Below are 16,054 nucleotides of genomic sequence, written 5' to 3' on the forward strand. Positions count from 1 at the left end.
ACAGCAGAATCTTCTTAGGAGCCAAACAGTGGGAAAGGAAAGGAGCTCTGGAAACTGGCAGAAAACATGACCAACATTGAAATGAAATATTCACAACCCCTCCTGCACTCTTTCTTAGGTGCAGCCCTGTGGCTTTACTGAGATTAAGCAGTGTCCTAATGGCTGCTCTGTCCAAAAACTCGATTGAGAAAAATCTAAATTTAAATAAAATACCAGCTTCATGGACAACACTCTACTTTCAAAATAAAGAGGATATATCTCTGACCTATTTATTAAGCATATTCATGTACTGTCAGTCATAAATCCAAGTTGAAAATGTGCCTTTGGCGGTTCTGTATTCCCATGTACAAAGCATGACACATGGATCTAGTATGTGTCCATATAGTTATCAGCTGTATAAGTCTTCCTTCCATTTCCTTTCCATAATCAGGAAGGAGAGGGACTGCTAATATTGAAATATCTGGGCATTTCTCAAAGTCTTTTCACTGCGGTAGAATCTTAGCTATTTTCCACAATAAATAGTTGAGGGTAGTCATCAATTCAGGGAAAGATTTCCCACAATTCCTTGTATGAAGTTCAGCCAATGGCATTCGTGTGTCAGTCTGGAGGAAACAGGCAGTAGCAGATCCCATGTCGATCCCTATCTGCTGTCAGGAGATCACTATGCCTCAATGTGGCACACCACCAGCTCCAAGTTAGAGGAAAAATGAAGTAGTAACTAGAAAAAAACTATCAGACAAAGGAAGGGTTTCTGTGAATATAAAAACACAAAGTTAATTTTCTTAAGGGGTGGGTAGAGGGCCCCTGAAGGTATTTCCAAGATAGGAGATTCAGAAAATATTTTATGTAAGGGTAGTATTGTTTGAATTATGATGCATGCCTCTTTCAAGTAAGTTCTGTGAAGACCACATTTATTTAAATGTGAGAATTCTGGTTTAAAAATCATTCATGATGTACTGTTTCCAGTCCTTTACTATAAGGAAAAAGATGAACTAATGATCATTAGTAATGAGTTTTAAGGGAAAGAAAAGAACTTGAAGTTGATTTTTGAATTTGTAGAATCCAGCTTAAATTGCAGAGTGTCTTTGAACTTTGCGATTAAATGTGCCTTTGTGTCACTATATCTAAAACCTCAAACAGAATGGGGGTAGGGTCCAAACAATGAAAAAGCTAGAAGAAATAAGATCTGGTTTATGCATTTAGAGTCAAATGTGCCTTATAGATAATAAATGACAAATTTATGAATTTATTTATAGATAGGCTAATAAGATGACAAAAGAAAGTGGACTTCTGACTTATTGCAATAAATAATGAATAAATAAATAAATATGACATGATAAAAGAGTATTATATAAAGCATTGTCAGCTTTATGTTTTTAAACAAAACCTTGTAATTGGTTATGATGTTGATCTATTGACTTACAATTTGCAAAAATATATTCCTTATAATTTATTAAGATATTTGTGGTTTGTTCTGTGACAGTTTGAGCATTGCGCTCTTGATCAAGTCTCTAACTCCTTACAATCTTTTAGTTAGATCACTAAATCAGATATATACCTCACAATAATCCTAAGGCCTGCACATATTCTTAGAGAATGTTCCACAACTCTGGCCTGATAACAATGTAGTTAATTACATTCAATGGATAGGAGTGGAGGGCTCAAAATGATTTTTTTGTGCTGTTTGAAAAATAATTTTAGTTTGTTGACTGAAATTCAACTCTGATCGACAGAACAGTCTTATAGTATACACCTTCAATTTTGCTTCATAATTTCTATCTCCTGATGCATACCAGAGATGACTTTAGTTCTCTAAGCACTTTTCTAGAGGGTTCAAGTGAAGATCTCCTGAAAGAGGAAGTGACTTTATTTTGTAAGCACTGAATAAGCTAAGCATGGGCATTGGTCCAGTAATCTACCTAGGCAGGGTGCAGCAAAAATGCCTTAATAAATGTCTTAAGAGGAAAGATGAAACACTTGAAAGTTTCTTGTGTACCCACTGTGTGGAGAATATTGCCTCAAATCACGGTATTCCTCTCATGTTCAGATCTGGCTAGAAAATGAGAACGTCTTCCCCTCTATGGCACTGAAAATGCATTCACTGACCACTCATGATAGCAGTGAGATTGTGGTTGGAAGTCCCTCTGTCATAGGGACAAGGGCATGTGACTGACTGACTCTGGGCATATGCATCAAACTCTCATCTTTGGAGAAGCCAGCGAAAGCTGAAAAAACAGTAAGAAGAAGGCTTTGAGGCAGTCTGGAGTTTTGAGGTTGGCTTAGTTGGAGTAACCTTGATTTAGAGGCAGCTTCAATTGAAATGTGGCATTTCTATAGGTGAATGGGATCATAACAAGTGGAATTTGACTATGCACATACTACCCCAAAAGCCTTTTACATTCTAAAATTTGACAATGCTGCTCCGCCATGAGTTCAATCATTTCTAAAGCATTTCCAAATGGGCAAAAACCAAACCAAACCAAACCAAACCAAAACCAAAAACAAACCAAAAAACCTTAAAAAGGATAATAGTGTAGCTGGTGGGGCAGAAAATAAGATTCATGAATAAACTTATACAAATTTAACTATTTGAAAACAAGAAACATGACTAACGGATTAGAATATAGAATGTATATCTATAAACATTGAAAATGGCAGAAGTCTCTTAAGGGAAAGAGAAAGGTTATATGTAAAAAAAAAAATAGTCCAGGTGAGCCCCATAAAACTGAATCAAGGAGACTGTTAAATTTTAATCTCCATGAACATGTCTTAACTCTAATAAACTCTCAACATTCTAAAGCTTTGATTCAGTATCAACTGCACATACATGTTCCTGCTTTATTTTTTGTGTTCCACCCAAACCAAGACAGGTTTCATTATATTTGCAATTGAGAAAAAAATTAAATAACCACTGGGACTTAAACCCCTGGGGAGTTAGATGAACTGGATAAACATTTATTGGCAATTGCCCCTGGGCCCTGTGGTTCAGAATGGAGAGCACTGTATGAGTCTAGGCTTTGCCTTCATGTGGGTTCTATCAGTTACTCTGCTTTGTGATTCTGGATTTAATCTCTCAATCTCTTTCTGTTCTTCAAAGTGAGGGTAATAATGCATGTCCCACTCCCAGGGTTGTTTTGAGAATCAAATGCAAAACAGACGGGAAAGTGGTTTAAACAAAGGCAAGCTTTTCTAGGCTCAGCCAAGCAGAGAATGTCGGCAATAGAATTAGAAAGAATAAGTGAATAGTATAACATGTCTTTAAATCTCTTAAAATGGGATGGTATGTTCACTTAAAGTTGCTAGATAATTAGCGTCTAATGGCCACATGATTATTATAGTAAAGAACTTTATAGAAGTCTCTTTGAATAGCTAGATGGTAAGCTTTATTACATTCAATCATCTATGCCTTAAAGCATTCATGTAGGATTAATAATGAAACTGGACCTAGGCTAGGGGTGCATGAATTTGGCTAACTTGATTTGGTAGCACTTTATTCCTTGGGGCTAATCCAACTACAGTGGTTATACAGGATTAGTTTAGTTCTGACTAGTAAACCAAGAGGCAGGGCTGCCTCTGTGAATTGCCATAGCCCACATGGGATAATTTCTGGGGTGTTAAAAAGACTCCCAAAACATACTCCACTGTGATCTACAGACATCTAAATCCCACAATTAGAACAGAATTATTTTATTTTAGCCAAAGATTTTTTTCCCATTAAAGTATGTTAAATTTATTGTCTCTGCCCAAAGTTATAGAAACGAAATCTAGGGGACATGTTTTAATTTTGCCTGGAATTTACCTGACCAGAAATACCCAGAAAGCTCTGGCTTTTGGGAATCACTTAGGTGATGCCATAGAATTGGATTTGCCTTGGGTAATATGTACATTGGTCAGGTCAATACCCAGGAAAGAATCATTCAGTTACTTATTCCACAAATATTTATAGAATACTTCTAGGGTACTTATAACATGGTTGCATATTTCCCATGTAGAACTTCCAAAGTCTCCATATGATGACACAAGAGGAATCAAATTGTAACTATCCTCTTACAAACTCATAAAGATGGCACAACTGTATACTAGAGTATGTGCTAATTTTTTTGGCTCAGAACATGAGCTTTAGCATAGCACTTCTGAATTCACAGTAGGCAAGGGTCAGGGGTGGGAGAAATTATTAATTCCACCTAAAACTTGGGTTACCTATGTTGAGCCCCATCTTTTCAGTAGATGAGAATGTATTTTCTTTGGCTGGTAGCGTCATCATAATTCTACCTCCCCCACTGCTGTCCTTCTCATCCTGGGTTACTCCAGTGCAGAAGCTTCTGTCTGAGTGTGCCAGCATCACACCGTGCATAGGAAATGGGGACTTCATGACAGTTTTAGGACAAACTTACTTTTGTCCAGCTTCTCCTTGGCCTGCACAAGGTCCATACTTATAAGCATACACCAAACGAGGGATAAAGTCAGATGTTATCGCTATGACAAATGCATTTGTAATAACAGAGAGAATGCCGATGCCTTCAAGGATTCCATACCAAATTCCTATTCAAAAAGAAGTGTTACCAGTGAGAATGGGGAACATTAACAAGGCAGGAAACCACAAATGTTGGAGAGGATGTGGAAAAAGGGGAACCCTCTTGCACTGTTGGTGGGAATGTGAACTGGTGCAGTCACTCTGGAACTGTGTGGAAGTTCCTCAAAGAGTTAAAAATAGATCTGCCCTATGAACCAGCAATTGCACTGCTGGGGATTTACCCCAAAGACACAGATGCAGTGAAACGCTGGGACACCTACACGCCGATGTTTATAGGAGCAATGTCCACAATAGCCAAACTGTGGAAGGAGCCTCGGTGTCCATCGAAAGACGAATGGACAAAGAAGCTGTGGTCTATGTATACAATGGAATATTACTCAGCCATTAGAAACGACATGGAACTGGAGGGTATTATGCTGAGTGAAATAAGTCAATCGGAGAAGGACAAACATATGGTCTCATTCATTTGGGGAATATAAAAAATAATGAAAGGGAATAAAGGGGAAAGGAGAAAATGTGAGTGGGAAATATCAGAGAGGGAGACAGAACATGAGAGACTCCTAACTCTGGGAAATGAACAAGGGGTGGTAGAAAGGGAGGTGGGCGGGGGGTGGGGGTGACTGGGTGACGGGCACTGAGGGGGGCACTTGACGGGATGAGCAATGGGTGTTATTCTATTTGTTGACAAATTGAACACCAATAAAAAATAAATTTATAAAAAAAGTGTTATATTAGTTCAAGACACAATAGCAGAAATAATAGTATAAAAACTACTGGGGAAACTAATTTTATCAGTCCTTTCAAATTACCCAATACTGATGCTTGTAACCAAGAGTAAGAATTTGTACTTGCAGATACTTTGGCTTTGAAGAAGTTTTTGTGGATGTGCTGATGCTCATGACTTACTGACTCGGTCAGGATCAAACGTAAGTCAGAGAGTTCTCATCAGCAATAAGGCACCAATACATTACCCAATAAGATGGGCACTCACACTGTCAAGTCACTATCAGGCTGGGAGCTCCTGAAGGGTGCAGACAGCTGGATGGGCCCAGCCCCTGTTGCGTTGATCCAGGGTAGGTGCTCACTGAATGTGGGTTTGTTTCATATGGAGGTTAAAGGCCACTGTGAGCCAAGACACACTGAGTGCCTGCTGGCTCTATACTAAGCATTTGATGCAGAAATGAATAAAAGATGGTCTCTGATCTCAAGCAGCACTCAAGAGGCTGCATCTGATTCAACTCAGCCTCTCCTGTCAAAGGCCAAAGCCATCTTCATCTTTAGAAAAACTGGATTGAGCTTTATGTGACACAGGGAAACATTTGAGCAAGGGCAAAACAAAATAAAGCAAGTGGGAGATTACTTTAAAAAGGAAATAAGTGATAATAAATAAAAATCCTAGATTCCAAGTTCAAATAACCAAATTGAAAGTCTATTTAAGCACAAATTCTCCAGTACTGGAAATTATAAATTTCCAAATAGGCAGCTTTATTTCTTGTCCAATATTATTTAAAGCTAACATAATTATTCTTTTGCAAGAATGAGTTACTTCATCTTACATGGAAACAATTAGTAAAAAATTTAAAGTTGATGTCTGTTTTTATTTTATCCACCAGATGGCTAATATCTTTAAAAAAAAACATCAAATCCAACTTACCTATGTCTTTGGCCCTTGAAGCTAAAGGTCGCCTCCACTGTGTGACAAATTTGTAAGCATCCAGCCGAATTTCAATTATGTTATTCAGTAAGGCCAGAAGTGGTGCTAGGGGAAAAGCTGCCACGAAGATAGTTGTGAATCCAAACTGAAGAACTAGAGAAGAAATAATGAAAAAGAACAAAGAGTTTTGTTTTTTTCCATTACTATTTTCAAAAGGATGATAATCTGAATACAAAAAGTACTTGGCTAAATGGATGATTGCATAGCTTGTTTTTGTCTTTTTAGACTATTTTAGAAAGTAACAAGAAAATACTGTGATAATTACTTCACATCTATCAGCTCATTTAGTTTTCACAATAACCTACCCTTATTTTACATGTGAGGAAATAGAGGCATTAAGAGGCCAAGTAACTTGCTTGACACACAATTGAGAAGTAATTCTAATGTGAGTACTGTGATTCCTGAGTCATGAAGAGCCTGTTGACTTCATCTCTGTGGCAATGCCACCTTCGGGGTGTTACCCATCTTTGATCACATTCATACCCCATGCCTATGCTGCTGGCTCTTCACCCACCAATAGGAACAGGCATCTCCCTTAGTTTTCTCCTTGGTTTCACCCTTCTGCTGACTTTCTTCTTCTCTTGGGTCAGTCCATCTACTCTCATGACTTCATTATCACTATCTCTGATAAGGATTCTCAATTTCCTCTCTCTCACCCTGAATCTTAGTGGGGAATTTCCAGTTGTGTGCTGTTATGCTATAGAAGCAACACTCTCCAAACCTTGATTCAATCATAAACCTCAATCTCATCCTTAAATCTGTTCCTCCCTTCATGTCTTCCTTTCCGTCAGATTAGTCTTGCATAAATACCAGGTCTCATCTAGCTTACCTTTCATGACCATTAGTCTCCACTCTTCCTACTAGAGGTCAGACTCTCACGTTCTAACGGACTTCTCTGCCTCAGACTTTCACCTCCCTCCCTCATCTCATTGCTGTCAATATTGGTTAAAGCCCATAATCATATCAATCATCTCCCTATTTTGAATGTTTCAGAAGATTGTCTATAGATTAAATCTTAAACTTTTCACTGTACCATTCAAGGATCTTCCAAACCTCATTTACAAACATACCTCATGCCTGGACAGGTTTCCCAAATAATCCTCTATTTTAGTCACACTGGACTTCTGGTTTGATGGGGCCATATCATCTACTTAGTGTTTTTATTCATACGATGGTGAGATTCGATTCTTCCTTCAAGGGTAAGCTCCATGTGACCTCTGGGGAACCTCTCATAATTGTAATTATTGCTTCCTTAGTAGCTCCTGCAACTCTGCTTATAGTGAAGAACTTACTTATTCTTGATTTTATGGCTCTTTTCCTGTATGTATGGTGCTGATTATTATGTTTAAATCTCTGATCTATTCTGAGTTCATTTTTTGTAAGTGATGTAAGACAGGAGTCCAATTTAATTTTTCTGCATGTGTCTATCCAGTTTTTCTAATACCATTTGTTGAAGAGACCATCCTTTCCCCATTAAGTATTCTTGGTTCTCTTGTCAAATATCAGTTGATCATACATGCAGGAGTTTAATTCTTGGGTTCCTATTTCATTCCATTGGTCTATATGTTTAATTTTATGGCAGTAAGATACGGTTTTTGTTACCATACTTATAACATAGTTTGAAATTAGGAAGTGTGATATTGTCAACTTTGTTCTTTTTCCACAGGGTTGTTTTGGCTATTCAGGGTTTTTGTGGTTCCATACAAATTTTAGTTTAGTTTTTGTTTGTTTGTTTCTGTGAAGAATGCCATTTGTATTTTAATGGAAATTGCACTGAATCTACAGACGGTTTTGGGTAGTATGGACATTTTAACAATATTAACTCTTCCAATCCATGAACACAGGATGTCTTTCCATTTGTGTCTTTTCAGTTTCGTTCAGCAAAGTCCTGTAGGTTTCATTGTACAGATCTGTCACTTCCTTGGTTAAATCTATTCCTAGGTACTGATTTTGATGCTATTCTAAACGGACTAGTTTTATCTCTTTCAGATGTTTCATTATTAGTGTATAGAAACGCAAATGATTTCTGTTGATTTTATACTGCAGCTTTACTGAAATTGTTGATTAGTGCTGACAGGTTTTTTTTTTTTTTGGTTGAATCTTTGAGATTTCCTATATATAAAATCATGAATTTCATCTGAAAATAGTGATAATTTTACTTCTTTTCTGATTTGGATGTCTTTTCTTTGTCTTGCCTAATTGTTCTAGCTGGGATTTCCAGTACTTCATTGAATAAGAGTAGGGAGAGTGAATATCCTTGTCTTGTTCTTGATCTTAGAGGAAAAACTTTCAATTTTTTCTCCACTGAGTATGTTAGCTGTGGGTTTATCATATACAGTCTTTATTATGTTGAGGTATGTTCCTTCTATACCAAATCTGTTGAGGGTTTTTATAATGAAAGGGTGTTGTATTTTATCAAATGCTTTCTCTGAATCTGTTGAGATAATCATATGATTTTTCTCTCTCATTCTACTAATGTATTATATTCAACTTGCCTATTTTCAACCAGCCTGCATCCCAGGGATAAATCCCATTTGGTCATGGTGTTTGAGTTCAAGAAGATACTAAAATGATTAGTTTACTAATATTTTGTTGAGAATTTTTGCATTTATATTTATCCAGGATACTTGCTCATGGTTTTCATGTAGTATCCTTACCTGGGTTTGGTATCAGTATAATGCTGGGGTTGCAGAATGAGTTTGAAAATGTTCCCTCTGCTTTTTTTTTGGAATAGTTTGAGAAGGATTTGTTATTAATTCTTCTTTAAATGTTTGGTAGAATTCACCAGTAAATCCATATGGTCCCAGGTTTGCTGTGGTAGGATATTTTTTATTACTGACTTAATCTCTTGCTAGTGGTCTATTCAGATTTTCTATTCCTTTCTGATTCACTCTTAGAGGTTTTACGTTTTTAGAAATCTATCCATTTCTTCTAGGTTATCTAATTTGTTGGCATGTAATTGTTCATTATAGTCTCATAATCCTACGTGTCTTTTTTCTTAGCTAAAGGTTTGTCAATTTTATTTTTTCAGCAAATCAGCTCTCAGTTTTGTTGATCTTGTCTATTGTTCTTCTGGTCTCTATTTCATTTATTTCTGTTTTGATCTTCATAATTTCTTTCCTTCTGGTAACTTTGGGCATAGTTCTTTTTTTTCTAGTTCCTTGAGTATAGTTAGGATATTTGAGATCTTTTAAATTTCTTAATACATGCATTTATTGCTATAAACAGTATTCTCAAAAACTGTCTTTGTGATTTCTGAGAATGATGGCAGAGTAATAGGATGCTAAGCTCACCTTATATCTAGATATACCTAGTTAATACCCACATCAGTAAAAATAACCCAGAAAATGACCCAAAGATGGGCAGAACATACTTTCCACAGCTAATCATAGAGGACAGGCTATATCATAAAAGAGTGAAGACACCATTGATAACCAAACTGACCTGTAAGACCATCCACTGGAGGAAGTGACACCACAGGCATGGAGAAAAGAGAAGAGTAGACTTCATATGATGCACCCCAGGTATGGGGAAACAGCCTTGGGAAGATGAATCCCCATAACATCTGGCTTTCTAAAAACTGATGAAGTGAAACACCTCTGGATTTCAAACAGTGGGGTGTAACACCTGGAACTTTTAAAAATTAGCAGCTCGGCTCTGGGAGATTTGGAGGGTGATAGGAAACTGAGTCCCTGCCCTTAAAGAGACAGCACAACAAATGACTCCATTGAGATACAGCATAAAAGCAGCAATTGAAAAACACCTAGGATATATGGGAAATTTTATTTACTAATATCAAAGCATGTGCTGGAAAGGCAGGGATCTTCAGGAGACTTCTTCAAGAACAGAAGAGCTGGTTGAGTGCCATTTCCTTCCCTGTCTCCTAGCTTAGATACATGGATACCTGTGAAAATCATCATGAACACTTTCCACGTAGCTTGCTAACAGCTCACTCTGCTGCCATGCTCTCCTATGAACATGCCCCATCCAGCCCACCAGTGGCAGGAGTACATTTAAGGCAGTTCCAAAGAGGTGGCATGTGTAAGCAGCCCCCACAGTGACCAGCAGCACTCCAAAGTGACTCATGCCCTGAGGAGAGGGGAAGATAAACCATACTTACCAGTCCAACTGCAACCCCAGCATTGGGCACATATCTGGTTTGACTGCAGGCCCCGCCAAACAACAAAAGCCTCTCAGGGGACAAAGAAGTGGTGTACCGTACAATTTGGTGTGACTACAACCCTAGCAAATGCTTGGTTTGACCTACTCAAGCCCAAGATGGCCCCAGACTAGCCCACTAACAAAATAGAGACTAAATGGTGCCCACAACAAGCAAAGAGAGCTATTGAAGATGACTGAAGGCAAACATGGTTCAGCCCCAGTAGTATGGCATACAAAACGCACATAGGAGATACTCCTGAAGTGCCCAATTCTGGTGAACAGGGGACATTGCACTGTAGGTCAGTCCAGGATCTCTTCTTCAAAAGGCCACTACTTTCAAGACCAGGAGATGCAGTTGACTTTCTTAACACATAGAAACAGACACAGTGAGTTAGTTAGACAAAATGAGACAGAAGAATGTGTCCCAAATTAAAGAACAAAATCATAGCAAAAGAGCTATACAAACCAGAGATAAGCAATATGCCTGATAGAGAATTTAAAGTATGGTCATAAAAATACTCAGTGGACTTAAAAGTGGAGGATCTCAGTGACACTCCAAAGAAAGAGACAGAAAATATAAAAAAATGACCAATAAGACATGAAGAACTTAAAATAGCTGAACTTAAAAATACCCTATAGGAGATGAATATAGTAGATCAAGGGAAGCAAAAGTGACATGGAGTACAGAATCCTAGAAGACAACCAAACTGAATAGGAAAAAAATATATTAAAAAAATGAGAATAGATTAAGGGAATTTAGTGACATCATTAAGCAGAATAGCAGTCTCATTATGGGGATTCTAGAAGGAGAAGAAAGTAAAGGATGCAGAAAAGTTGAGAAATGAAACTGAAAACTTCCCAAATCTGGGGAAGGAAATAGAAGTCCAGATCTATGAGGCACAGAAAGCCCCCAACAAAATCAACCCAAAGGAGGTCCATACAAGACACATAATAATCGAAATGGCAAAAAGTAGCAATAAAGACAAAATTTTAAAAGCAGCAAGGGGAAAAAAATTACATACAAAGGAAACCCCATAAGGCTATCCAGTTGTTTTTTCAACAGAAACTTTTCAGGCCAGAAGAAAGTGGCATGATATACTCAAAGTGCTGCAAGGAAAAACTTGTGGCCAAGAAAACTCTATCCCCCAAGGCTATTATTCAGAACAGAAGGAGAGATAAAGAATTTCCCAAATAAAAGTTATAGGAATTCATCACCACTAAACCAGTCTTACAAGAAATTTTAAAGGGGACTCTCTGACTGGAAAGGAAAGACCAGAAGAAGGAAAAGTAGGAAGCACAAAAGCAGTAAGATTAAGTACATCTGTAAAAATCAAAGTATTCACAAAATAAAAGGATGTAAAGTATGACACTATATATCTAAAATGTGGGGGAGAGGGAGAAAATTTAGTACTTTTAGAATGGGTTCAAACTTAAGTAACCACCAACTTAATATAGATTGCTATATGCATAAGATGCTATATATAAACCTAGTGTTAAACATGAATAAAAATCAGTAATAGATATACAAAAAAAATAGAAAGAAATACAAGTGTATCACCAAAGAAAGCCATAAACCTGTGAGAGAAGAGAGCAAGAGGAGAAACAGAATTACAAAACAACCATAAAAATCAATAACAAAATGGCACTAAATACCTAAATATCAATTACTTTGTACACTGATTAAACAATCAAAAGACACAGGGTGACTGAATGATTAAAAAAGCAAGACCCATCCATATGCTGCCTACAAAAGATCCATTTCAGATGAAAAGACACATGCAGATTGAAAGTAAGGGGAAAAACATTTATCATGCAAATGGAAAGCAGGGTAGCAATATTTATGTCAGACAAAATAGACTTTAAAACAGACTGCTTAAATAAATTTAAAAAATAATAAAAATTAAAAATAAGCAGCGTGCAAAAATAGATACAAAACACACACACACACACACACACACACACACACACAAAACAAACCAGACTGTAACAAGAGAAAAAGGGACAACTACATATTTATAAACAATTCAATAAGAAGATACAATAGTTATAAATATTTATGGGCCCAACATGGGAGCACTCAGATATATAAAGCAGCTATTAACAAACATAAAGGAAGTAATCAGTAATAGTACAATAATAGTATAAAAATCTACCACTCCATTTACATCAATGGATAGATGTTCCAAACAGAAAATCATCAAGGAAAGAGTGGCTTTGAATTGACACATTGGAAAAGATGGGTTTAACAGATACATTCAGAACATTCCAACCTAAAACAGCAGAATACATACTCTTTTCAAGTGCACACAGAACATTATCCAGAATAGATCACATTAGGCCACAAAACAAATCTCAACAAATTTGAAAGACTGAAATTATATTATAACTCTTTTCTGATCGCAATGCTATGAAACTAGAAATCAAACACAAGGAAAAATCTAGAAAGAACATAAATATATGGAAGTTAAATAATATGCTACTAAAAAATTAAATGAGTCAACCAAGAAAGCAAAGAGGAAATTAAAAAAAAATGCATGGAGACAAATGAAAATGAAAACACAGTGGTCCAAAATCTTTGGGATGCAGCAAAAGCTGCTCTACAAGGGAAGATTATAGCAATACAGACCTATGTTGAAGCAAGAAAAACCGCAAATAAACAATCTAGCCTTATACCTAAAGGAGCTAGAAAAAAAGAACAAACAAAACTCCAAACCAGTAGAAGGAAAAAAGTAATAAAAATTAGTGCAGAAATAAATGAAATAGAAAATTTAAAAAATATTAGAACAGATCAATGAAACCAGGAGATGATTTTTTTGGAAAGATCAATATAATGATAAACTTTTTGCCAGACTCATCAAAAAAAAAAAAGACTCAAAATCAGAAATGAAAAAGGAGAAATAAGAACCAATACCACAGAGATACAAAGGATTATAAGAGAATATTATGAAAAATTACATGCCAAGAAATGGAACAACCTAGAAGAAATAATTTCCTGGAAATATATAATCTCCTAAAACTGAATCAGGAGGAAATAGAAAATTTGATAGACTGATTACTAGCAACGAAACTGAATCAGTTATCAAACAACTTCTACCAAATGAAAAGTCCAGGACAGATAGCTTCACAGATGAATTCTATGAAACATTTAAGGAAGAGTTAATTCCTGTTCTTCTCAAACTACTCCAAAAAACAGAAGAGAAAGGGAAACTTCCAAATTCATTCTATGAGGCCAGCATTACCCTGATACCAAAACCAGATAAAGATACTACATAAAAAGAGAACTACAAGCTATTATCTCATAAGTGCAATTATTCTCAACAAAATATTAGCAAAGCAAATCCAACAATACATAAATAAATCATTCACCATGATCAGGTGGGATTCCTAGAATACAAGGGTGGTTTAATATTCATAAATCAATCAACATGATTTATCATGTCAATAAGAGAAAGGATAAAAACCAGATGTTCATTTCAATAGATGCAGAAAAGGCATTCAACAAATAAAACATCCACTCATGATAAAAAAAGAATCCTCAACAAAGTAGGTTTAGAGGGAATGTATCTCAACGTAATAAAGGCCATATCTGAAAAACCCACAGCTAACATCATACTCAATGGTGAAAACAGAGCTTTTCCCCTATGGCCAGGAACAAGACAAGGATGTCCACTCTCACCACTTTTATTCAACATAGTACTGGAAGTCCTAGGCACAGCAAGCAGACAAAAAGAAAAGGCATCCAAATTGCTAAGAATGTAGTAAAGCTTTCATTATTTGCAGATTACATGATATAGATATAGGAAACCGTAAAGTCTTCACCAAAAAGCTACCAAAACTGATAAATTCAGTAAAGTTGTGGAATGTAATATCAATATACATAAATCTGTTGTATTTCTACACACTAATAACAAAGTAAAAGAAAGAGAAGTTAGGAAAGCAATTCCATTTAACAATTGTACCAAAAAATAATAAAATGCCTAGGAATAAATTTAACCAAGGAAGTGAAAAACCTGTACTGTGAAAACTATAAAACATTGATCAAAAAAATTGAAGAGGATGCAAATGAAAATGTATTCCATGCTCACAGGTTGGGAGAATTAACATTATAAAAATGTCCACACTCCCCAAGGCAATCTACAGATTTAATGAAATCCCTATCAAAATACAAGCATCATTTTTCATAGAACTAAACTAATCCAAAAATTCCAAAATTTGTATGGAACCACAAAATACCTTGAATAGCTAAAGCAATCTTGAAACAGAAGAACAAAACTAGATATATCACAACCCCAGATTTCAAGATATACTACTAAGCTATAGTCATCAAAACAGTATGGTACAGGTGCAAAAGAGACACATAGATCATGGAACAGAATAGAGAGCCCAGAAATAAGCCCAGTTATATGGTTAAGTCATCTACGATGGAGGAGACAAGAATGTGCAATGTGAAAAAAAATCTCTTCAACAAATGTTGCTGGGAAAATTGGACACCTACAGATAAATGAATAAAATTGGACTACTTTCTCACTCTATATAGAAAAATAAACTCAAAATGGATTAAAGATCTAAATGTGAGATCTGAAACCATAAAAATCCTAGAAGAGAGCACAGGCAGTAATTTTTCCAACATTGGCCATAGTAACATTTTTCTAGATATGTCTTCTAAGGCAAGGGAAACAAAAGCAAAAATGAACTACTGAGAGTATATCAAAATAAAAAGCTTTTGCACAGCAAAGGAAACCATTAAGGAAACAAAAAGACAACCTAGTGAATTGGAGAAGATATTTGCAAATCATGTACCTGCTAAGGGATTAATATCCAAAATATATAAATAACTTATAACAACACCCCCCCAACTAATGCAATGAAAAATTGGGCAGAAGACATGGAAGAAACATTTCTCCAAAAAGGACATACAGGGCCCCCTGGGTGTCTCAGTGGTTGAGCATCTATCTGCCTTTGTCTCGTGTCATGATCCTAGGGTCCTGGGATCGAGTCTTGCATCAGGCTCCCTGTGGAGAGCCTGCTTCTCCCTCTGCCTGTGTCTCTGCTTCTCTCTGTGTGTCTCTTGTGTATAAAGAAATAAAATCTTTTTAAAAAAGACATACAGATGGCGAATAGACGCATGAAGGGCGTTGAACATCACGTCATCAGGGAAATGCAAATCAAACCCACAATGAAATATTACCTCATACCCATCAGAATGACTAAAATAAAAACCACAGAAAACAACAAGTGTTAGGGGGGGGTGTGGGGGAAGAAAGGAACCCTTGTACACTGTTGGTGGAAATGCAAACTAGTGCAGCCACTGTGGAAAACGGTATGGAGGTTCCTCAAAAAATTGAAAATACAATTATCATATGATTCAGTAATTCTACTACTGGGTATTTACCCAAAGACTACAAAAACACAAAATCAAAAAACAATGCACCCACCCCTATGTTTATTGTAGGATTACTTAAAATAGCTAAGACATGGAAGCAACCCAAGAGTCCACTGATAGATGCACTGAATGGACAAAGAAGGGGTGGTATTTATATACAATAGAATATTACTCAGCCATAAAAACACTGAAATCTTGCCATTTGCAACAACATGGTTGGACCTACAGGGTCTAATACTAAGTGAAATTGGTCAGAGAAAAA

At 36.4% G+C, this 16,054-nt stretch overlaps 1 protein-coding gene across 1 annotated transcript in view; it reads right to left on the minus strand.

Moving 5' to 3' along the window:
* Window positions 1-16,054, minus strand: part of ANO4 (anoctamin 4) — a 327,266-nt gene that overhangs the window by 17,243 nt on the left and 293,969 nt on the right. The window contains exons 23-24 of the mRNA XM_055336489.1: window positions 6,189-6,341; window positions 4,395-4,542 (exon numbers count right to left, since the gene is read on the minus strand). Coding sequence (XP_055192464.1) covers window positions 4,395-4,542; window positions 6,189-6,341 — 301 coding nt within the window. The remainder of the gene's footprint in view (window positions 1-4,394; window positions 4,543-6,188; window positions 6,342-16,054) is intronic.

Source organism: Nyctereutes procyonoides, unplaced genomic scaffold (genome assembly GCF_905146905.1).
Source record: "Nyctereutes procyonoides isolate TBG_1078 unplaced genomic scaffold, NYPRO_anot_genome, whole genome shotgun sequence".
Classification (NCBI taxonomy): Eukaryota; Metazoa; Chordata; class Mammalia; order Carnivora; family Canidae; genus Nyctereutes; species Nyctereutes procyonoides.